This window comes from Marmota marmota, unplaced genomic scaffold (assembly GCF_001458135.2).
Source record: "Marmota marmota marmota unplaced genomic scaffold, marMar, whole genome shotgun sequence".
NCBI lineage: Eukaryota > Metazoa > Chordata > Mammalia > Rodentia > Sciuridae > Marmota > Marmota marmota.
In genome coordinates, this window is record NW_025999913.1 from 18373557 (window position 1) to 18396794 (window position 23238).

At 46.3% G+C, this 23238-nt stretch overlaps 1 protein-coding gene and 1 long non-coding RNA gene across 3 annotated transcripts in view; one reads left to right on the forward strand and one right to left on the reverse strand.

Moving 5' to 3' along the window:
• Positions 1-16820, reverse strand: part of Gpld1 (glycosylphosphatidylinositol specific phospholipase D1) — a 46703-nt gene extending 29883 nt beyond the window's left edge. For both annotated transcript variants that reach the window (XM_015494070.2, XM_048799861.1), the window contains exons 1-7: positions 16672-16820; positions 16227-16512; positions 12455-12510; positions 4179-4257; positions 1181-1278; positions 672-782; positions 101-149 (exon numbers count right to left, since the gene is read on the reverse strand). In XM_015494070.2, the coding sequence (XP_015349556.1) occupies positions 101-149; positions 672-782; positions 1181-1278; positions 4179-4257; positions 12455-12510; positions 16227-16419 (586 nt within the window). In that variant the 5' untranslated portion in view covers positions 16420-16512; positions 16672-16820. The remainder of the gene's footprint in view (positions 1-100; positions 150-671; positions 783-1180; positions 1279-4178; positions 4258-12454; positions 12511-16226; positions 16513-16671) is intronic.
• On the forward strand, positions 7912-19653 carry LOC125615607. The gene is made up of 3 exons (XR_007346278.1): positions 7912-7923; positions 18365-18375; positions 19348-19653. It is a non-coding gene; the product is annotated as an uncharacterized LOC125615607 (long non-coding RNA).
• The last annotated feature ends 3585 nt before the right edge of the window (positions 19654-23238 follow it).

Genomic DNA, 23238 nt, shown 5'->3' on the forward strand with positions numbered 1-23238 from the left:
GACAGCAGCAGCAGCAGCAGCATATTCAGAGCACAGGGATGACCTCATCACAAGGGCTCTGCTGCTACCACAGGAGGAAACCTGCAAATGAGCACAGTACCAAAGTCTCCAGCGGAGTGGGCCTCAGAATAGGAGCCGTGAAAGTCCATCTGAAAGAAAGCAAGCATCTGGTCACAGCAGCCCGTCCTGGGCAGAGGAGCTGGCGGCTCCAGGCTCCCTGGGTACCTGCCAAACCTCCAGCAGAGTCCCAGTGTGCACCTCCAGCCGAACAGAATGAGTACCAGCTGATGACCAGATGGGTCTTTCAGGAGCAGAGTGGCCAGGGGAGGTCACAATCAGATATGGCATTTTCATATAGAAAATTAGAAAGACCGAGGGGAGCTAGGACTCTGAAATAGAGCCGGCGGCCAGTATTCACACCCTCCTAGGACCCGGCTGGAGTCAACTGAATCAGAACATCTGCTGCCCTGAGGAGTGCCCGGGAGCACTTCTGTCCTTGTGGATGAGTCACCTGGGCATCACGAACAGAGGAAGGGACAGGAAAGGACGGAACTCTGCCCGACAGCGAGCAAGCACTCCGGGCGACGAGTCTGCTTCCACGTGGCACTCAATTAACCTGAGGTTTCTGACCTTGGGCCCCAAAGCTTCACCCATAGGAGACGGGTACTCACAGCGCTCATGGTCCTGAGGAACCCTTGTTCAATGCCCAGACTGTGCCAGCTGACGTCTGCCACCATGTGCGAGGTGATTCCAAACAAGAAAGCCACCAATTTCTCTGTGTCCTGCCAAATAATCAAATTATAGTCATTGTGTTTGGCTTATTATACATCAATGTCCTATAAAAATGTCTTAGATATTTATTTTCCTTTTTGAGGCTTAACAAAAAAATTAAAGGTGGGCACATTGCTCTAGTTACTAAAAATTAAATAGAATGTTTTGAAATGTTTTGTAGTGTCTCGGAACTGCCTTCAGATCCACTACCAGTGGAGACAAAATGACCAACTACATACCCCCGATTTTTTCATGTCTTAATTCAAGTGTGAACTAGGTGCCTAAGGTGGTCCAGGCACTATAGGTGCAATGGTAAACAGCTGTCACAGAGGAGGGTGTCAACTCAGGCACAAAACGGTCCTTGACAGGTGTGGGGTGCATTTCTTCAGGAGTAGAGGGTGGGGCCTACCTTCTCCCAGGGCAGTGGGTAGTTCTCGCGGATATAATGGACGCTTTCATTAAGGAACGGAGTCCAGTGAGTGCTCTCAGACACGTCATGGTATTTTCCTGACAAAGCAAAAGCAGGGCTCTGGATTCCCAAAAGTTGAAGGGTCTCATGCAAATCCCCCGTCGCCACCACTGGGCTGCCCTGTCCCTTCCCCACGCTCCCCCGGAAACCCCCTTGCTTGTCCGCAATGCTCAAAGGAGGCCTGCAAAGCAGATGCAGTTTCCTCTTTTGGGGAGTTTTAAATCTCTTCTTTGTCCATCATAGTCAGCCTTCCTAAGAGCTCAAAAGAACAAACGCAGATCCTCAAAGCCTTTCAGCACAAATTTATGACAATTGCCATTAAATGTCACAGGACCCAATGAGTAGTTCACGCAAGCATCACTGGGGTAGGCCAGAGGGTGTCCCACATCACCTCTATTCCCCCACAAGGGCGGGAAAGACAGCGCTGAGTCTGTCTGAACTCCCCAGTGCCACAGATTCTTCACAGGGTGCCAATGTCACCAGACACCTGGAAGCAACACTCCTGAGCTCAGATTCCTCACTTCAGATTTTTTTTTAATGCTATGGCCAAAATAAAAACTAAATATAAGTTTAAGTCATTAGTTTTTCTGAAAATGATTTTCAAAGTTGGAACTAAGAAATTTGAGCTGCTCCAGCGGATTTCTGGAGATGAAATATGAAATGCTTCCTGTTCCCGGGATACAATAAAAATCCAGAATCAAGTAGAGCAGTAGTTCTACTCGTCCACACTGCAGATTAGTCAGAGATCTCCAGTCCTTTGGTGGATGGCACAGATGGGACCAAGGGCGTGCTGCATGCCAGATGCCAGCCCCCAGCGAGCCCCTGTGCCATGCCGGAGCTCCTCTGTGCACACCTTCCTGGCCCTGAGACTCTCATCATGCACATCTGCTTCTCCTATGGAAAGCCCCGCCTCTGTCCCATCAACAGTTGCTTAGCTTGGCCTGTTTGGCAACACAAAATGCCACTTCTTATACAATGTAAAACTGCTCTCTTTGGTTCCCGGTTTTCTTGGACCATGTACCCTGTCAGGGATTGATTGTCTAGATGTCAGTAAACATTCTTGCGCTCAACTAGGGACATTTTCACCCACTCCCCTTTCTGCTTATGACTTTAGATCTCGTTTATGGTTTTGAATCATAGCAACAGACACTTATGATTTTTTTAATATCTATTTAATTTTTTAGTTGTAGTTGGACACAATACCTTTATTTTATCAATTTGTATGTGGTGCTGAAGCTTGAACCCAGGGCCTCATGCATGCCAGGCAAGTGCTTTACTGCTGAGCCACCCCCTGAAACTTATGATTAATATGGTTTTGGACTATAAAAGGTATACTCAACCCCTGGAGGGGGCCGAAGAGGGTAGACTTGCAGCCTTCCTGGTGGCCCTCCAGCTGGTAGATCCAGACTTCTGGCTGGTGAATAAAGTTTCTGTCTCCTGCTTTAAGATCGACTCAGTGATTTATTGCAATCTCGCCTTAACAGTTACCAGGAGGGGTGGTATACACTCCTGTAATCAGGAGGCTGAGGCAGGAGGATTGCAAATTCAAAGCCAGCCTCAGCAACTCAGCAAGGACCTAAGCAACTCAGCAAGTCCCTGTCTCAAAATAAAATATTAAAAATGGCTGGGGATGTGGCTCAGTGGTTAAGCACCCCTGGGTTTTATCCCCGGTACAAAAAAAAAAAAAAAAACAAAAAAAACAAGGGGTAGTTAAAATGTCAAGAACAGTCAAGCTCTCATGAATCCAATTTGGGAAATGCTAAAGTAGAAATGACAGGTTAGAAAGGAGGAGAACTATAACACCCCACCAGCAAAATAAAAGGACCATACATGACAGGGTTGGGGTGGCTCTCTTGGTCAGCACTTGTTCGACATGCCTGAGGCCCTGGGTTTGATCCCCGACATCACAGGGGGAATTAAAAAAACAGGGAAATTTTTACCAATATGACAAGTGCACAGCTTGGCTGCCTGGGATACTAACTATGGGAACAAGTCACCCTAAACATTTCATCAACCCAGACAGACATCACTGTAGGAAAAAAACCACAGAGAATCCTGAAACTGGAAGCGGTTTCCGCCATGGCACGGTGTCCCAGGGAGCTGGACGGCTTTCCTTCATTCCAGAGCCTGTCTCCACCCTCTGCCTACTGGTGACTCCAACGTCACCTGCTTCTGTTGACTTCTTTCTTTGTCCCCCGGCTTTGGTTGGGTTTGTCTTGTGGAAAGAACGGGAGAGCAGAGCAAAGGACAAGAGTGAGGCTGGGTGCTCATGCTCCCAGCTCCCTTCCACAGGTGAGTGGGCTACGGTGGCCCTAGCTGAGGCCCTCCTCCTGTCACGCTGCCTGACAGCTCCCTCTGCCCACCGTCCTGGTGGTCTCTCCCCTGCCATTCCCAACTTCCTGTCCACACCTTTGGGACAGCACCTGGTTAAAGATCAAGTACTCAGTTGACTGTGCCTCTCACACCCCTTGGGGCCTGATGGGCACAGCCTCGAGCCCAGTTTATGGGCAGCACCACCTTCGACTTGCTCAGCACTCGACAAAGGATTCTGCATGAACGCCAGCGTCAAGGCAGTGACGAGGCAGGGCGGGCATTGTCACTGCTACGTTAGACACAGAAACTGACACCACGTGGAAGGGACTTTTCCCAAGTCCAGACCAAGAGGCAACATAGAAGGAAAGGGAACTCAGACCCTCTGATCTCCTGTAAAATGTCATCTCTGACGCTGCACTAAAGCAAGCAGGCTGCTTAGAGTGGCTGCATCCAGAAGTAGCTCAGGGTTTCAGAACGTCAGTGCTCCAGGGGGGAAGTTTGGATAAACGGAAAAAACAACCTGGGAACGAAGTCACTGCCTGGCTGGGAAACAGGTCTCAGGTCACCTCCATTCCTGTTAACCAAGCAGAAGGGACCCGGTTCTGTCGACAAGCCATCATCTTACCTCCTTTGCAGAAGCTGGGGTAAAAAGAATCGGGAAACACGGTCCCAGCCTGATACGCATCCTGGTGTTCCAGTAACAGCTGGGGAGCAGGAAAACACAGAGATTAGGGGGCAGAGCAGCAGCCTTGGAATCACAGGCCCGTGGACTTCCAGCTGCGGGAGGAGGCAGGCAGTGCGGGCAGATCAAGGATGACAGTTCATGCTCCACCCAAAACAGCACCCTGGAATGCATCTTCAAGTTCTTTCCTACCAAGCAGGAGCAGGCTAATTAAAAAGCAAAAATCACCTACTTAAATTCCACTTCCTTTCATGTTCTGTCTACCCAGTAGGGCAAGACCTCCTGAAAGCTATTTCACGGACCTGGAGCTGGTGGGGTCATTTTATGACCCACAGTGAATTGAGAAAAATGCAGAGACTAGATTAGGTAGGTAGGGATCTATGGAAGGCTATCCACACACGTATGTGTCAGCTCACAGTTGCTACCTGTGCATTAGAGTAGGACCAATGCACTTTGTGCTTCCAGAGAGTGAGAGAAACATCCTTTTCCCTTTAACACGAGGTGAAAGTAGACATTCTTCCTTGGCGGGTGGCTCGCTCAGCTCCATCCCGACTCCCTCGCGGCCTGCTGCATGCAGGCGGCAGGGCTAGAAACTGACTGCACTTCCGCCCTGCCTCCTCCATGGGCCCACGGCTTCTGCTACCTGGAGGCTGTGGTGCAGAGGCCCCTAATGTGCTCCAGCACCCCTGTGTCCTCAAGAAGAGTTCAGAGCATGCAGTCGCTGAGGACTGCTATGGTGGAGTCTCAGGGCCAACAACAGTCAAGGGGTGGCTACTGCTGCTGCTTTTTTTCTTTTTTTGGCAGTACTCCTGGGGAGGAGCCCAGGGCCTGGGCACATTAGGCAAGTGCGGTACCCCTGCTCCACATCTGCAGCCCTGTTATTTTCCACACCACGTGCAAGCCTGTTGAATCTGCGCCTAGAGAAGGGGACCTGGCCATGTGACAACAGTCAGGGAGCGGGTCCCTGGCAGCCAGGTCCACGTGTCCTTCTGGGCGTCTTCTCCGGACACTTGGCTCGCGGCTGCCCCTCTGTCCTCACAGTCTGAGCAGTGAGTGCCTAATTCCTGGCACGGTGTCCTCTCCTGCCTTGCCAGCCCAGGAGTTTCCAAGATCTTCACAAAGACGGAGGAGCATAACGGGCGAGGAAAAGTGGGCAGCCCAACCTCCTCCTCTTCAACCAGGGCTCACTCATCATGTGGACCAAAAACGGAGGCAAAGAAGTCCCCCGAGAACATGACCCACGAGGACAAGACGGCAGCACCTGCTTCCTCTCCCCAGTTTTCACAGAACAGAATCACCCCTCCTGAGGTCAGCCTGTGCCCTGAGGAGTCCTCGGGGCTGACCCCTGGAGCAGCAGGTGGCACTCTCATCCCTACCACGTGCTTGGCTCAGAAATGGACACTTGCTAGGAGCCAGAGCTTGGGAAAGTGCTCTTCTTTCTGGGGCTGCAGAGTCTGGGGCAGGGTCCTCCGAGTGGAGAAAGAGACCACAACTCACCCTGGGGGCCTAGTTCCACCCCAGGGCTGTCAGTCACCTGGATCAATAAACTCTCTCCCTCCCCCGACCAAAAGATAGCCCAGTTGGACTTTTGTCCCTTAGAAATAATAATTAACTTCATGGAACATTTATCTTGCCAGCTACAGGCCTAACTGCTTGACATGAGTGGGACTTGATGAATCTGCTCCTCTCCCGAGGTGGGTGTGTCACCTAACATGGCCAAATAATTCTGAAGTCAACTTTGAAAAAAAATAAAAGTGTGCAAAAGAGTGGGGAAGAAAGAGTCCTGAGGGAGGTTGAATCCTCCGGGTACATTTTTAAACTACAGAAACAAATACAGTTTGATACAGGAGCCAAAGGAACAGACCGTGAAATAGAAAAGAGCAGAGAGAGACTTGAGCACGCGTGTTACGTAATATGTGACAGATGCAGGCCGAGGGGACAGTCAGCAAATGACCCCATCACTGCCCTATGCACGGGTGCACCATGGATATACCACAAACGGGTTCTGTGCTTCACCCAGGTGACTTGCAATTTATATCAAAAAACAGGTCACTGGATGGATCCCTATTACGGTCTCTATCAAAATAGACCTGGGATGGATTAGAAAGCTGAGGTCAATAACAAATTTAGGGGCTGGGGTAGTGGCTCAGAGGTAGAGTGCTCACCTAACATGCATGAGGCCCTGGGTTGGACCCTCAGCACCACAAATATAAAATAAAGATATCGTGTCCACCTATAACTAAAAAAAAAAAAAAAAAAACCTAACAAATTTAGGCAAATAATTGCCTAAGTATGGAGGGGAAATGTTTTTTCCATATTTAGGTAGACACCATAAAGGCTGAACACTTAACCACACAAAAATGTAGGAGTTCTGTGTCTAACAACTCCAGGTACAAATTTAATAAAAAATAAACCTGAGTCATTTGACAGATTAAGTGCTAATATCTGAAGAATGATTCTTATACATCAAGATAGATATAAAAATAAAAAAGTGAGCAAAGAGCATAGGTAATTCACAGAAGTGATAGGAATGGTCAACAAGCACTTGAAATGTTTAACCTCACTTAATAAATTATGATTACAATACTAACTCAAACCTATAGCCACATACCATTCTTAAGCTACCAAATTAGCAATGATGAAAAATAAAAATTAAACCCTAAAAGCAAGTGCGCTACCAAATTTGAAAATGCTACTCAAAAAAAAAAAAAAGTCAATAAAGTGGGCACAGCTCAGGGGTAGAGCACTTGCCTAGCATGTGCAAGGTCCTGGTTTAATCCCCAGAACCAACAAAAACAAAAATCAACAAGCTGGAAGGAGTTAATGCTGTTTCCTCCTGTGCGACATTAGGTTCATCTACATATTTTTGGTCCACGGTTCCTGGCTCATAGCTTCCCCGCAAAGGCCAGCCATAAAAACTAGCATTTCTCTTCCCCACGGCAGGTCACAGAGGCTCCGCCTTGTACCTGGCCATGAAGAACCCTCTGACCAACCTGCCTGATAACCAGCCCCCTAAGAAAGGGTCCTGCCCCACACATGCAAGGGAGGAATGTGGAGGAACAGCACGGACAGGACTTGCCTGTGTCCCTGCCCGTCTGTCACCACGAGGTCCCACCCTTCCCACCCAGCCACATTTCCACACAGCCATCCCTTCTAAAGCCGTGCCTATCAGTGCAATCTCCATAAAGCCCCAAAGGACAGTGTTTGCAGAGCTTCCGGACAGCTGTGCACAGGGAGGGCCACAGGAAGATGCCACCCAGGCACCGGGAGGGTGACTCGCCCCAGCTCCCAGGAGGAAGCGCCCAGGGCTCAGTGCTGGGGACTCTTCCACTCCTCTCCGGCCACTGATTTCTGGCGTTTGTAACACCCTCTATGGGAAGTTTGTAAGGATTGTGTTCCTGACTTCTGTGAGCCACTGTGGCCCCTGTGCTGAACTTGAGGAGGAGACATCGGACCCCCGATTTGCAGCCAATCTGCCAAAAATTTCAGAGGCCTGACTTGTAACTAGTAGAGTCAGAACTGACCTGGATCAGAGGACACCCCGTTGGTGATGGCTGCTGCTTGCTGGTGAGGAGGAGCCCCCCACCCTCTGAGGTCACAGCCTTCGGTGCCCATCATGGTGGTGTGGGAGTGCAGGAGAAACCGTCATTTCTCCTACCCTCCTCTTGCACTTATGTCTTCTCTACATGTCTGTCATTTAGAAGTTTTGTTTTGTTTTGTTTTGTTTTTCATCTATTTCTGGGCCCAGGGGATTCAGCCGGCAGTGCCACAGTAAAGGGGATGTGTCACTCGTGGTCAAGATGTTAATTTCATGCAAGGAGATTAAGCATGAAAATAAACATTGAAAACAGAAGCAAGGCATCTCGGCAGGGGAGAAAAGAGTCACACATAGAGACACAGAAAAGGCTAGAAATAGATCCTGCGAGATCAAGTCAGAATTGGCTGTGTTTTCATGGGATTTATAGTTTTAAATAGGACATAGATAATCAGTTGACAGACAGACTAGACAGCCAACATGAAGCCAACTCTGAGAACTAAACCAGACATGGCAGCACATGCCTGGAATCCCAGCAACTCAGAAGGCGGAGGCAGGAGGCTCACAAGTTCAAGGCCAGCCTCAGCAACTTAGCGAGGCCCTGTGTCAAAATTAAAAAATGAAAATTTCTGGGAATATGGCTCAGTGGGGAGCAACCCTGGATTCAATCCCAGTACCAAAGACTAAGAATAGCAATGTACTATAAGACACCGAGTAGAAGAACAACCCGCCGTTCTGAGGAGACAGGTAAGTGGATGAGCTAGAGTTAAGGCCACCTTCTAGCACAGTGCCAACCGAGAAATGCAGGAGATGGGCAGGATCAGAAACTCCACTTGGCAACCATCATCACCCCAATCGCCTCGGGTGCGAATCACCCATGGGTGCTAATCGCCCATGGGTGCTAAAACCAGCAGGCACAAGTTGGGTGAGAAGCGGGATGTTTACTCAGCCTCACCAGCTCTCTCCACAAAGCACTTACTCTCTGATGAGTTAAAAAGTAGAAAATGCTCATTAACTTTCCAGGTCAAAACGTGGCAGATGCCACTTTAACCAAGAGATGTCAACTAACATCCCTAGGACATCTGCTTCCAGAAAAATAGATGACAGACACACTCTTCCCTACTCCTCCCCTTAAACACAATGGAGAAGCTGGACACGCAGTGAACAGGGCCTCCCCATGAAGACCAGAGTGCACATCAGCCAGGATTGGCACTTCAGGTGACAGTATGGCGACTTCTCTGGGGTTTTGTTTTCTTTGGTTCTTGTACCCTGAACTGGGTTCTGGAAGAGCCACCACCTGGAATACATGGGACACAGACATAAAAACAAAGCTTGTTCCCTCTAGCCTCAGGGCCAGAAAAGAGCAGCCTAATGAGACAGAAAACGTTTAATAACCTCTGTTCAGCCATCGCCACAGGTGAAACCGTGGACCCAACCTGCCCCATCCACTGAGGCCCCGTGAGCAGCCCAGACTTGCACCTGGCCAGGCTGTGAGAAGGCCCATGTCCTTCTGGGGTGAGGTCTCAGAGGCTGAGGAGGGGACAGGAGGAAGGTGTCCTGCCCTGCCCATATTTGCGGTAAATAGGGTCACCAGGAGAGTCCGGACTCCCAAGCCAATCTGCAGTAATGAGGGGTCCCTCTTCTCCCCACTGGGCTGGGGTCAGAAGAGGCCCAGGGGAGTCAGGCTTTCCCACCACTCTGCCCACCGCATCAGCAAGGCCAAGAGAGAGGCAGCAGTTACCACCCCCACCCCCAGCCCCAGCCAGGCCAGTCTCAGTGGAGGCTGAGTGTGGAGGCTGTGCTCCCAGCCTTCCCTCACAGTGGTGTCAGAAGCACACAACTGAAACAGGAGGTTTAAATGAGATCCAGAGTCCCACAACCATACATCCATAGGTCCAGGTTTCACCCCAAATCATTTCACCACACCAGGAACAGCAAAGGTCTCAAACCTCAGAATAGATCCCAGCATTGCGATGTCAGAAATGCTGCAATTCTCTGACAAATGCTGTCAAGCAGCCACCATAATGTTTCAGCAGTCAAATATGACCACACTGGAGAGAAAACAAAGTCTCAGCAAAGAAACGCAAGATACGAAGAAGAACCACGTGGAAGTCTAGAAATACAAGGTACCAGAGAAGGGACAGACTGGCAGTGCATTCCTCCTGATGCTGTCAGTGAGAAGAACGCGGAATCTCCAATGTCCTCTGAGAGCCTCACAAAAAGGTGTGGCCTTCAGGGACTCTAGTTATGAGGCACACGAGAAGAACCCCAATTAAGGTGCATTCCACAGTACTATGCTGGACTCCTCAAAAGCACCCAGTTATTAAAGCCACGGTCGGCTGAGGAGATGCTCTTGTCTGAAGCCAAAGAGGACCGACAATAGGCCTACACTTCATTCACTCCTGCTGAAGCTCATCCTGGACCCACTAACGGCTTTCTGCAGACGACCGGTGAAATGTGAACGAGGGCCTAGAATTGGGCAGTGGTCCTACTGTGATGCCGACTTCCAATCCTGGTTATTATACCGTGGTGTATGGGAAATGTCCTCCACGTTAGGAAACTCACAGAGACGTGTTAAAAGGTAGTGAGTACCACAGTAACAACCAACCCACAAACGACTCGGGGAAACCAACGCACCCAAGTTGGGAGGATGAAAAGGCAGGTACCATAACCTGTCGACAGTTGGAGAAACTGGAAAGGGCAACGTGGGAATTACTTATCTGGTGTTCCCAGCCTGTCAGGTTTGTGTTATTTCAAATAAGCTAAAATAGAGAATTGGTTAAATAAATGATGCTAGCTCTGGATAACATAAAAGTGCATAATTAAAATTATTCTGAAGATTTCTATTTACTGACATTGAAATATATCTTCTAGTAAATGAAAAAAGTTACAAAACTATGTATAACATGATCTTTTTTTTTTAAAAAAAAAAAGGAAGTACAGAGAAAAAGAATATACCTGAAATAATGTAAAGCAAGACATTAACTAATATTGGTTACTTTAAGGTATATAATACACATTATATTTATATATGTATGTGCATATATGTATGTTATATATATATATATATGTGTATATATATGTGTGTGTGTGTATATATATATATATATATATATATAATTTTTTTTAACTCATGAGCTTCATATCAGTTTTATAATCAGAAAGGACAAAAGTTTTCTCCATTGTGAGGGGCGGAGAGGGTGACACGCTGCGCTGATTTCATGCTAACACCCACATTCTATTCAGAATTCTATACAGAAAGGGTAAACGGGGACAATAGTGACTACCAAAGTGAGGTCACTGGGGTTCCCCAGCTCCTACAAATTTATAAACCGATTTTCCCCGCTTTATGATCGACTCTATGAACTTAGTTTGAGCAAGCCAAAGTCTCTGAAGCCCAGTAACCTCTGACTGCGTTGACAAGATGACCCCTGAACCAACCTGTCAGACCCTGAGAATCCTGCCTCACCCTGTCTGTGGGGCTTGTCTCTACACCAACAATTGTCCTTCAGGCCATGTCCCTTAGTGTCATACCACCTGCACTGATGAGTTGAGAAGTCACACAGAAAAGGGTTCAGATGAGAGGAAGGAAAAAGAGCAAGATCCCCAAACGTGAAGATGCGCAAAGTCAATCTCTGGAAAGGGCCTCAGTGGTGACGGTGTAACAGGTGAAGAATCCCTGTATGTGCAGACGCCACACAGGAGGGGCGAGCACTCGGCACCTGGTCATTTCCAAAGGTGACATTCAGTGCGTGGATTTAAAGCCACGCTGCAGGGGACACCTGTGTCCATTAAGCTCATCCTACCAGCGTGAACTCTACTGGAAACCACTCTGCACACTTGGGGCTGACAGGCCACAGGCTGAGGCCGGCAGGTTCCTGCTTCTCCTTCCCACATACTTTGCTTCGAGATCACTGACAACATCCACCAGATATATACACTGCTTTTCCCTAAAGGGTTGGCTAAGGTGGCACCTAAGGAAGCCAGGACTACTGGTGGAAAGTGACTTGGGGATTCAGTCGATCTGTACTGCCTGACCCCGCTTTCCACCTGGATTAGCAAGGCCTCTGGAAATCACCAGGTCTACCTCCGATGTCAGGAGGGAATGTCAACCACCCTGACCAAACTTGCATATTTAAGAATCACCTTTACCACAGATTATTATTTAGCTGTCAAACTAGAAGTGGTGCACAGGGTCAGGACGGGTTCTACTAATTTGAGAGTGGATAAAGGTGAGCCACTAGGAGTCCAAGTCAACCAGGAACACAGAGGGAAGGACATCAGAAGGGGGTCCCAATGTGCTCAGGGGCAGAGGCTGGCCTGGCCTCGCCTGGGTGCCATCCCCAGGGCTGCGAAACCAAACAAGCAAACTTCCTGCTCCTCTGGGTGATGCAACCCACAGACAACAAACAGCGACAGGAACTAGGAAAAAAGCTTCTCTCAAGTGTGACCTCTCTTTATAAAAAGAAAAAGATGCATCGTTTTAAAAATTTCTCTTGTTTTTCCAAGTTATGATTCACATCATTAAAATATTTGCATTTTATAATATCACATATATAAAAGGTTCAAGTGGCTTTTTAACCGTAATATGAATGACATGAAATGGCTCTTAGGATCAGCCTGTCCGGCCTTGCTGGACACCCACGGTGGAGGTTGATGCAGAGGAGAAAGAGCCAGGCTATACCTTTCTGTAGTCTACGTGACCCTCATGAAGGTGAAGAAACTCCAGAGCTCTGTGTCCTGAAAGAGAGGAACATACACAGGTTATATTCACCTGCACTCAGAGGTCATTTTCAAGGAAAATGCACTATTTTGCAGTCAAAAACTGTCAGGGAAGCGGAAAATGAGGAGGAAGTTCATACTCAGAATTTATTTAGGCCTAATTGCATTCGTATAGTATTTATATTATTACTATGCACATCGGAGCTGCATGGTGATTTAGTTTCTGTCTACCTAGCTCGGTGACCTGGGGTCAGTACTTGACCTATGCAGGCCTCAGTTCCCTGCTATGGAAAGTCAAGTCACAAGCACCCACCTCCACAGCTGGTGGAGAGAATCAGAAAGTAAACACTAAGTGACAGGCACAGTGGCCGGATGGGAGGAGCCACAGAAGCAGTCATTATCTTATTTTGCCTCAGAATCGAGGTAAATAAACCCGCGTAGGAAATATAATATGTAAAACCGTGGGCTGCACCAACGGTCACCAGATGTGTTTAACACTGGAACACTCTAATGGGGATCTCAGAAGGCCGCCCACGCCACCCACCACCCTGCGAGCCTTCTTAGGACAGGAAGATTGGCATTCCTTTGAGGAGGCACTCAGGCGACACCTTTTTACCATGAAACACATCCACATCCATTTGTTAAATTCATATAACAAAAAAACACAGGCCCTCCTACACTGAAGACATGAATGTAAGAGACAAGTCACAGCCTAGAACACTCCACACAGGAGCCCAGTGGCTCGCAGACCAAAGCTCTGAATGAGGCCAGTTTGGACCAGTCAGTTCACCAAAATGTCACCCTTCTACTCAGGCCCAATGTGAGCAATGAGAAAGTGAACCAAGATACTCATCCGAGTAAGCAAACAGTCATCTTAGTCTCCTTTATATAAAAATTCTCAGAATCGGTATAGATTCAATTTCAGGAGTCGCCCTTAATTATGTTCAGCTTTGTAGCAATAAATAACTTTAGATATCCATCAGGATCTTGTAACTACTGAAGGCGCCCATCTTATAAATTTTCAAACTCTAAAGATTAAAAAAGTTGAATATTTCCATTTATGTCTGTTCCTCTTTAGCTTACTTCTACAGTTTCAGCAATATCACTGAATTTAGTTGGAAAACACTTAGAAGAATTAATATCTACAACATTAAAGAATTCCAAGAACCTAAAACTGGAAAAATCAAATAACCAGCCTGGCATATGCTTGTAATCCCAATGGCTTGGGAGGCTGAGGCAGGAGGATCATATGTTCAAAGGCAACCTCAGCAACTTAGTGAGGTCCTAAGCAACTCAGCGAGACCCTGTCTCTAAATAAAATATAATAAAGGGTTGAGGATGTGATTCAGTGGTTAAGCACACTTGGGTTCCATTCCTGGAACCAAATAAATAAATCAAATAACCCAATTAATAAATGAGCAAATGAATTCAACAGACACTTCTCAAAAGAAATGCAAATGGCCAACAAATATATGAAAAAATGTTCAATATCATTAGCAATTAGAGGAATGCATATCAAAACTACACTGAGGTTTTCTCTCACTCCAATGAGGACAGCAGTCATCAAGAATACTGAATAATAAATGCTGGAGAGGATGTGGTGCTCAATTACCCTCTGCCAGAAGTGTAAATGAGCACAACCACAGTGGAAATTAGTAGAGGTTCCTCAAAGACTAGGCCTAGAGCCAACATATGACCTGGCTATCCTATTCCTCGGCATTTATCCTGAAGAATTAAAGTCCTCACACTACAGTGACACACGCACAGCCAAATAGGGAACCAGCCTAGGTGTCCAGCAACGGGTGAATGGATAAAGAGAATGGTGTCTGCGCACGGTGGAGTTTTACTCAGCACAAAGGAACATGAAAATTATGGCATTTTCAGGAAATTGGATGGAACTAGAGACCATCACGTTAAGTGAAATAAGTCAAACTCAGAAGGTCAAGGGTCGGTCTTATGTTCTCTCTCATAGATGGAGGCGAAAAAGGGAAGAGAGGTGGGAGTTCATGAAAACCAGAGGGAGGTCAGGAGAGGAAAGGGACCCAGGGGTGATGGGGGGGAGGGGGACACGTGCTGTGTGCATGGATGAATGCCTACCGACAAATCTCATCCTTATGTACAACCATGACGCACCAACAAAGTAAGGCAGGAAATAAACCCTCTTGTGGGGGGCTCAACGGGTCCTAGAGCAGGAAGTGAGAGGTAAGTGCCTTGCTCGGCCACACACACCTGTAGTGCCCTCTTCTCCATTGTCCCTGCTCCCTGTTCAATGCCAAGAGCAGGGCTGTCAACAAGGTAGCTGTGACACTCTCTAGGATCAGTTTCCTCATCTGTAAAACGCAAGAACTGGGCTCCGCGACCTCTAGTACTCCTCAAATTGTAGAATTCTGTGGTTTTTTTTCCTGTCTGCCATTGCTCAATATCCGGGTCTATTTTGCACTGGTAAATTTTCAAATTTATAATCTTGTTATTCTTTGTAACTTTTAGAGGTGATAAAACCATAATATGATCTCTATTTAAATGAAACCTAGACCATCAGATACATCTGAAATTAATCTGAAAACTGCTATAGAATGTAATCTTTAATTATACTGTGAATTGACCCACATTTTCCTTATGTTAAAAATATTACAAATACAATCCATACACAATTTTTTTTTTTTTTTTTTTTTTGGTACCGGGATTTGAGGCCACAGGCATGCTGACACCTCCAGCTCTTTATATTTTGAAACAGGGTCTTGGAACAGCTCCACTAAGCTGCTGTGGCTGGCCTCAAGCTGATGATCCTCCTGCCCCGGCCTCTGGTAACGCTGGGATTACTGGCGTGCACTATCACACCTGGCCCAAATCTTCTTAAGAGATCTTCAGAGTTTTTGCCAAGAATTTACAGCATGCCTGTTATTAAGAAGCCACGCTGGGGGCTGGGGCTCAGCGGTCGAGCGCTCACCTAGGAAGTGCGAGGCCCTGGGTTCGATCCTCAGCACCACATAAATAAATAAAATAAAGATATTGTGTCTAACTACAACTAAACAAATAAATATTTTTTTAAAAAAAGAAACCACATTGCACATTTATTTGTCAATTATACCTCAAAAAAGCTGGAAAAGTAATTTTGTCTTTTAAAAAAATCACATGACCTACCTACACAAACACCTCTGCCTTTGCCTAAAGGTTGGTGACACCAGCCCACTCCTGCCTCGGTTCTGGGCGGTGACACCAGAGACTGCTCAGATTCCCTGGTCCCCAAGACCTCTTTAAGGCACTTGACAGGGTCCTACTCCCATGGCTCTGGGTGGCCTTTTACATACACCTGGAAATGCCAGTCTTTAGAAATGTAAAACAAAATGAATTCCTCACTCCTCCCTACACCCACTTCCTCCTCCCATCCCGCCAGCCCCGCAGCCTCACAGTAGGAAGCCCCCATTTCCCCACCCAGAGCCGGCGCCCCCTGCCAGGGGCCTTGACCTTCTGAGTTTGACTTAACAGCCGGTCTCCATTTCCACCCATTTTCCTGCCAATGCCATAATTTCATTTTTCTCCTCACCTTCCCGCCTCCACTAGCCTCCGCCCGAGGCCCCAGCCACTGCACGCCCCTCTCCCCTCTCCCCAGGGTCAGGCTGCCCAGCACTGCAGGAGGCGTCGTGTCTCCGCAGGACAGCCGTGCCCATCTCACTCTTCACCTGTGCAGACAGACGGCCTGTCCTCCCAAGAACCTGGCAGGTCCCAGCACTTACCTATCTCCACGTGGGTTGACAGGCCACACGAAGACGCTGTCGGGCAGAGGAAGGCCAGCACGGCCAGCAGGCCAGACCACAGCCGGCCAGGGGACATGCTGCCGCTGCTCCGGGCTCCTGGGCTCACAGGAAGCTCCTCGCTGCCGCAGCAGGCACGGAGCCAGCGCTTGCCTGAGCAGCTGGTCACTGACATGGAAACCGAGCGCCTTTCAAAATATTGCTTTCCAGTGAAGTCAGCTGCTCGGCCACTGCTCGGCCTCAGCAGAACAGCAAACCCACTGTCCACCTGGGAGGGGAGAAAGAGACCAGTGCAACCCAAAAGCTTCCAACTGGGGGCCCCGCATCCTCCCCCCAGGGGGCCCTGCACTTCATTTTAACTGACGATGGCGTGCAGACCAAGCACAGTTGTCTCCAAACAGTTCTGGCTTCCTAAAAACAGACTCACCAACAGTCGCTCTCGTAGACAGCCTCACGTCCCGAAGGCGACTCGCACATCCTTTGTGCACATTTATCAGGCAGCCCTGCCTCTGGGGGGAGGGCTGGGGGAGGGCTGGGAAAGCTTTTATGGTGATCAGCTGGAACCGGCTTCTCCTCAGTATTTGGCAACAGATATTGACACTTGTGTGGGATTACACAAGTGCAGCCACTCCTGGCTCCTTCCTCTGGCTCTTAGGGCTTACAGGGCCGGTCAGATTCCTGCATCCACTCAAAGACGCTGGTTCCACTTGGGAGTCAGAGGGGAGATGGGTAGAGGAGGGCCAAGAAACCAGGGTCTGGAAAATGCTAGGCTCAGAGTCTATCTGCCCTGGAGTAGAAGATCTATGGCACTTAGTCCAGGAGGGAAATTTAGGTCAAACTTTTCATGGGAATCTTAAAGGTCAAGTTATGCATAGCATGTGTTAAAAGCAGGAGAGGAGCTTCTAGAAAGAGTGGGAGGGAATGGTATTCACTCTCCTCACTTTGGGCTCCCCAGTCAAGAGCTGGATGAGCCCCAGGTGGGACTGGTTTGCCAATAGCTGCTGTGCAACCTCAGCCAGGTGAAAAGACCCCGGGAAGAGAGCACTGTACCCTGGGGAGAGGGGCTTAGGACACTGTTTATATCGACTTCTAGGCCACAAACCAACGGTGTTGTCTTACTAAGAGTGTTTTGTAAACCTAAGCCAACAATGTTTTTTTAATGAGAAACTTCACAGTGAAAAACCAGCCTCTACCTCAGAGCAAAGCCTGTCCAAGGAAGGGACATCACCTTTGTCCTTGGAAAGACCCACAGAGCACTCCTAGGCACATTCCCACCTGCTAAGTGGTTTATCTACAAATAACAGGAGAGATCTGCTGCCCCAGGTGTCCCTGACTCAGTCAGGCTAGGTGGGGATCCATAGCAACCCCCTAGCAGCCACCAATCAGCATGAGACAGGGAAATAGCTGGGATGCCAGATGACCCTCCCAGTAGTTTATGGTGGTTGATTACATGTTGGGAAACCATGTAGTTCAGCACATACACACCTCTTGGCTTAAACCAATCAGTTCAAAGGAATCCCCCTCTTGTAGTAACCAATCACCCCTACCCAACTTGTTCCCGCCAATGAGTGTGCTAATCATGTTTTAGAGTTGTTATTTGATTTTCCCGCGGTGTGTGATGATTTGCTAAGAGATGCTATGATGTATGTGGGGGTCCCTGCCTTCTCCAAAGAATGTATAAAACTGCTGCAAACCCTGGGCTCGGGGCCTCTCAGCGTCACCAGTTGCTGTGCCCACGGAGGACCGAGCTAGCTCGCAATAAACACCTCTTTGCTGTTTACATCGATCTTGGTCTCTGGTGGTCTTTTGGGGGTCCCGAATTCGAGCATAACATACGGGGGCTCATCCGGGATCCCCCTAATAAGCCTACCCAGACACCCCGATCGAGAGGTGATGAAAACCTGGCCGGTAAGTAAAGGCATTGCCGATCTGTAATTTTCTGTACTCTGGTTGCCTGCAGGTTCTGGTTCTGTGTTGTGTGGTCGGCAAAAGGTCCAGGTGGACGCACCGAAGGGCAGCCGACAGGGTTTGTGGGAGACATCCCCAGCCCCTTTCTGGGTTCTGAGTGGATTGCCTGTAGTAAAGTATTTTGTGAAGTTATTGGGTAAAGTATTTTGTAGCTGACGGATCTGTGGTCCGCCTGTGCCTTTAGTTTCTGGGTAGCAATCCACGATGCGCTGCGAATTTTGTGTTATGTGTGTTTGTTTCTATTGTCCTGTCTGTCTCCACCCCAACACCCTGGCAAGAGAACTAATCTCCCAATCTGGGGTCGTCAGACCCAATCTGAGGGGGATGCTCCCCCAATCCCTTTGTCTGAAGGGAAGGCCCCAGTTGGCTTGGGGCCAGCACCCACTTTCGTTTTTTTGACAATCTGAAAAGGGAATCTGTGTCTTTTTGCCTATGTCTCTGTTGAGTGTGATGGCATTGTTTTACTTTGGACAGATGCAGTGTCCCAAGTTCCAATCTGCCTTAGATGTGTGGAGGTAACTTTAGCTAAATTTTAGCCTAAGAATGTCCCTGGTATGCTTCTCCTGCAAGGGACCAAAAGTCAATAGAACTGCCAGCTTTTCTGTTCTCAACTTTTACATCCCTTTTAGCTGTGTTTTAAAGAACTTTGATAGACTTTACTCCCCTTTGTTAAATGGGATTAGGGAAGCAATGTTTTTCTTTCTTCCCGTAGTTGGCTTGAGTGCACCCACTGCAGAGGGAAATGCCTGCTGGGGATCAAAGAACTTTGATACCTCACTTTTTCTTTTTCTCAAAACCCTGTCCTCATTATTAAATTGGCATTAATTGGCTTCGAGGAGAGGAACTGAACTTTCAGTCACAAATTTTGGCACCCCAGAGGAGACTTTAGAGGAGCCTCCCCTCTGCTTTCTTGGGGAGCCTAGTACTCTGAACAACTGCATGCCGAGGATGTAAGATGAACTTTTTGGGAGCTGACTACTGAAAAGTTAGGAGATATGGAGAGTGCCTGGTGCCTGGGGTCGGACCAAACCAGAGGAACTAATCCTGAAAGTAAAAGGAGGGACTGAGGGACCCCCAGCAGCTGCCAAAACCATTTTGCTTTGGGGAACTCCGTCTTCCTTCCCTGTACTGTAAGGATTACTCCATCTCTGTCTACTTAAAAAGAAGGGGACACTGAATGCAGTAAGTCGCCACACCGAGACCCTTGATTTTACACCTCTGGTTGCCCCTGTGTGAGAACATCTGGTCCACTCGTGGGGAAATCTATGGTGCCACTGATGTAGGAGCCATAATGGGAGTTAGAAACCTGGGGAGATTTTTCTGTTATCTGGTCTGTTTTAAAGGTTATTATAGATTGTTTCTTGGGGAAGATCTTGGCTGAATGTGTGTCTAAAAGATGATTTTTTATTGTAACAATCTGGCATCTGAATGGGTTTTTGAAGCATTGCATAATCTTGCCGTTAAAAGTTAGGTTTAGGTAATTGTTTAGTTTATGATTTCAGATAGTTCATGCTGTTGTAGGGACAAATAAGGCAAGGCACCAAAGATAGCAGGAAACAGTTTTATTTGGCTGCAGCCAGGTTCAGAGGGTACAGCCTTTGCTGTAATCAATCAATCCCCTGAACCCCGAGTTCAGGGAGTTTCAGAGTTTTATACCCAGCATGTAAGGCGAGGGGCTCAGAAGTTCACAGTCTGCAGAAGTTCACATAAAAGCAGCTTTTTCTTTCACTGTTGTGGGCAAGTTAACCCTTCAAGGACAACACCTGAGAAGAGAATAGCTTCTTCTCCCCTTTCTTCCCTCTCCCTGCCAGCTGTTACCATGGAGCCCATTTGTAACTTATCTTAAAAATGTAGACATCTCTGTGAAGCCCAGCTCAAGGCCAGAGGCCTTGTTTGCACATTTCTTCAAAGTACTGTACTGGATATGTTTGTGAAAAACTAGTAAGGGGGTATCCAGCACCTGGAGTGCTGGTATCTTCTTGGCCAGTAGCCAAGTAAACAGGGCGACATGAAAATAGGAAGTTTATCTACATTGGACTCTTTTGCTGACAGTCTTAAAATCAGCCATGGTGAAGAGGGCTTTTCTGTGGAGAAAGGGGGTGCCACTTCAACGCTAGAGAACTTAAATATTTAGGATGGAAAATTAAAAGAACTCTACTTCCAAGTTGGCAAGTAACTCCCAATCATTTAGTTTTATTTTTTCATCAATTTTTGAACTGGGTAGCCTGGGAAGATTTCACTAGGTGTACCAGTGCATTAATTTGGGCAAGGATAGTAAATTATGATATGGTATCTGTTCCCCTCAGTGTGTAGGATTTAGGAAAGGAAAGTGTTGAATTGGGACGTTGGTCTGGCTTATTGAAATGCATTGAATAGCAACAGTCTTGGGAATTTTTAAAGTTTAATTTTGGATATACATGGTAGTGTGTGGTTCTCATTTGGAATTTTTTTCAGGTGATTTAATGTAACTTACTACTAACTTCAGAACAAAGGAAGTGGCTTAAGGATCCTGAAGGAATTTCTTCTGATGGTGGCTTTTATATTATCAAGTAAGATCCTATTTTCAGTTTTGGGTGAGCAAGTTTTTCTAGTGTAGGAAGATGTAAAGGTATGAAATTTTGTGAATTGTATCTTAAACTTGTATCATAATTTTCAACATCCAAACCTGAAAATTGTGACTTATGGTTAAAATGCCTTAGGCATGAGGCTTCTCCTCAGAATTCCAGTATTTCCTGCTCCTTCCAGACCTCAGGCAGGATTTGAGTTGAAATGCAATAGAAGAAGACTGAGAGCTCAGAAGGAGACAGATCTGAGGCCCAAGGGGGGAAAAAAAAAAAAAGTAAAGGTGTCTTTTACCTGAACTCAAACTAGATTAAACCAAAGAGTAAATTATATTGTATTTACTAATTACTGGCCAGTCATTTTTTCTAGGACTCTTGCTTTTTCTTAGATTCTGTATTTTTTTTGAGCTCATGATTTTGATCCTACAGACCTAAGTTAATGTTTTTCTGATCAGTTCTATTCTTGATCAACTGTGGAGTTTTTTTAAACATTGCAATAGAGATTTCAGCTGAGAAAAGCTACAAGGCCTTTACTATTGTGTATGTGTGCACACTTGTGTTATGTGTTGTATGTCTGTATGTGCATATGTCCATATATCATGCAATTATATGACAATTGGCAGATATATGAGGAGCCTCATGAAATTAAAAAAAAAAATGGATCCAAATATCTTTGATTCACATGATTTAAATGGTTCAATTTAAATTGGGTAAACAGATAAAAGTAAAGATGTCTTTAAAATTAAGCTTATAAGTTTTTCCTAGGTGATAATAAAAAACTAATAAAATGTTGATGTCTATGAAATAATCTGCCTAAATTCAGAAATTTACAAGGATTGTTTCAAAATGTGAACAGAAAAGGAGGTTAACAGATGGAAAAGAGAAACTAGAAGGTTCTAGGTATGGATTTAATAGAGGGAAAATGTGTTTCTGGATAAGAGAGTCTATGTGATTAATAAGAGGGTTTAAGTAAGTGATAAAGAAGGTCTGTGTGTTGGGGCTGGGGATGTGGCTCAAGTGGTAGCGCGCTCGCCTGGCATGCGTNGCTTGAGCCACATCCCCAGCCCTGTAAGGTAGAAGCTTTAAAAGAACATTATATCAAGCTGGTGTTCTAAAGTTGTATGGTAATTTTAGGCTTAAAAGAAAAACATGTTGGAGATTTATTTATATCATTTGTGTTCTATAACTGGACTTGCTATCAATAAGATATGTAAAGTTCTATGTTACTTTTTACACTGGGGTACAATTTAAATCTATTTTTAAGTTAATGAGAGCCTAATCTATGTGAAGGTTGATATTGTAAAACACAAAAGTACTTTGCTACTCTTCTACAAAAGGTTAAAAGCTTTCAGCCTTTCTTTAATTCATGTTTTAGGTGTGATATTATATCGTGTGAGCTAATATTCATGTGAAATTGAGCAACAATTTATGCAGGCTTCGTAAAATGATGTCTAAAAAGCAAAGATCAGCTTCAGAACTACAGTACTTAAGATTTATGAAGAGGCCCACTTTACCTGAGATAAGGCTATGTGTCCCATCTCACAACATGTGAAAATGACTTCGAAATAAGTAGGCCAGATTTCAGTACATTTAAAGTTGTGTCCAAAAGTTGGTTTTTGCCAAGATTACTAGGATCTCAAACAGGGGATTATAATGTATAACTCTGCCAAAATTCAAGGTAGCTATTACATGAACTAAATATGTTTTTACTCTTGTTAATTTTATTTTGTAGTTTTCTTATAAATGGTCTAAAGATTGCCTGTTAATGTTTTGCAGAGGTACTGATTTAAGAACACACAACCTGGGTTGATTTAAGATAATGAGTTATCACCTACAGGATAAAGAGATAAACATCAAAGCCCAGTACTCTTAATATAAGGCTATTGAAATTTATTTCCTGGATGTTTAAGATTAAGTTTTAAAATTAAAGTTAAATTAAAAGGGTTAAGAAAACCAATATTTGGCTCTTTCCCTCTGAGTCAGTCTGAATCCAGGGAACCGGGGACTTCTCTAAAGAGCTTTGCAACTCTGGGTCAAATAACCTCCCAATCAGGGAGATTAATGAGACCACTGGAGGACAGAAAGCCAATCAGTGCATTTGCTATGAAGAGGAGGGTCATCAGAGAAGGGAGACATCCCTGATGCTTCCAAGGGAAGCCACGTGGTCAAGCAAGGCCTGGACCCATCCTAGCACAAATGGCACTAGCAGAATTGAGAAGCTGCTGTAAAGTTCCCCCAGGACTCCCAGGGAAACTCAGCTGACAGTTAACAATAGATAGAAACAAAAGTCAGTTTGACTGCTTCATCTTAAACACCTAGCAAAGACGGTTAAAGCCAAAACACAGCTATTCCTGGGCATTTTAAATAATAATAATAGTTAAATGTAACTTCCAAGAATAAGTAAACTGGGGGCTACAAAAGAGATTCTTAGGCAGGAATGCCTGATAACTATCAAAAGGAACTGC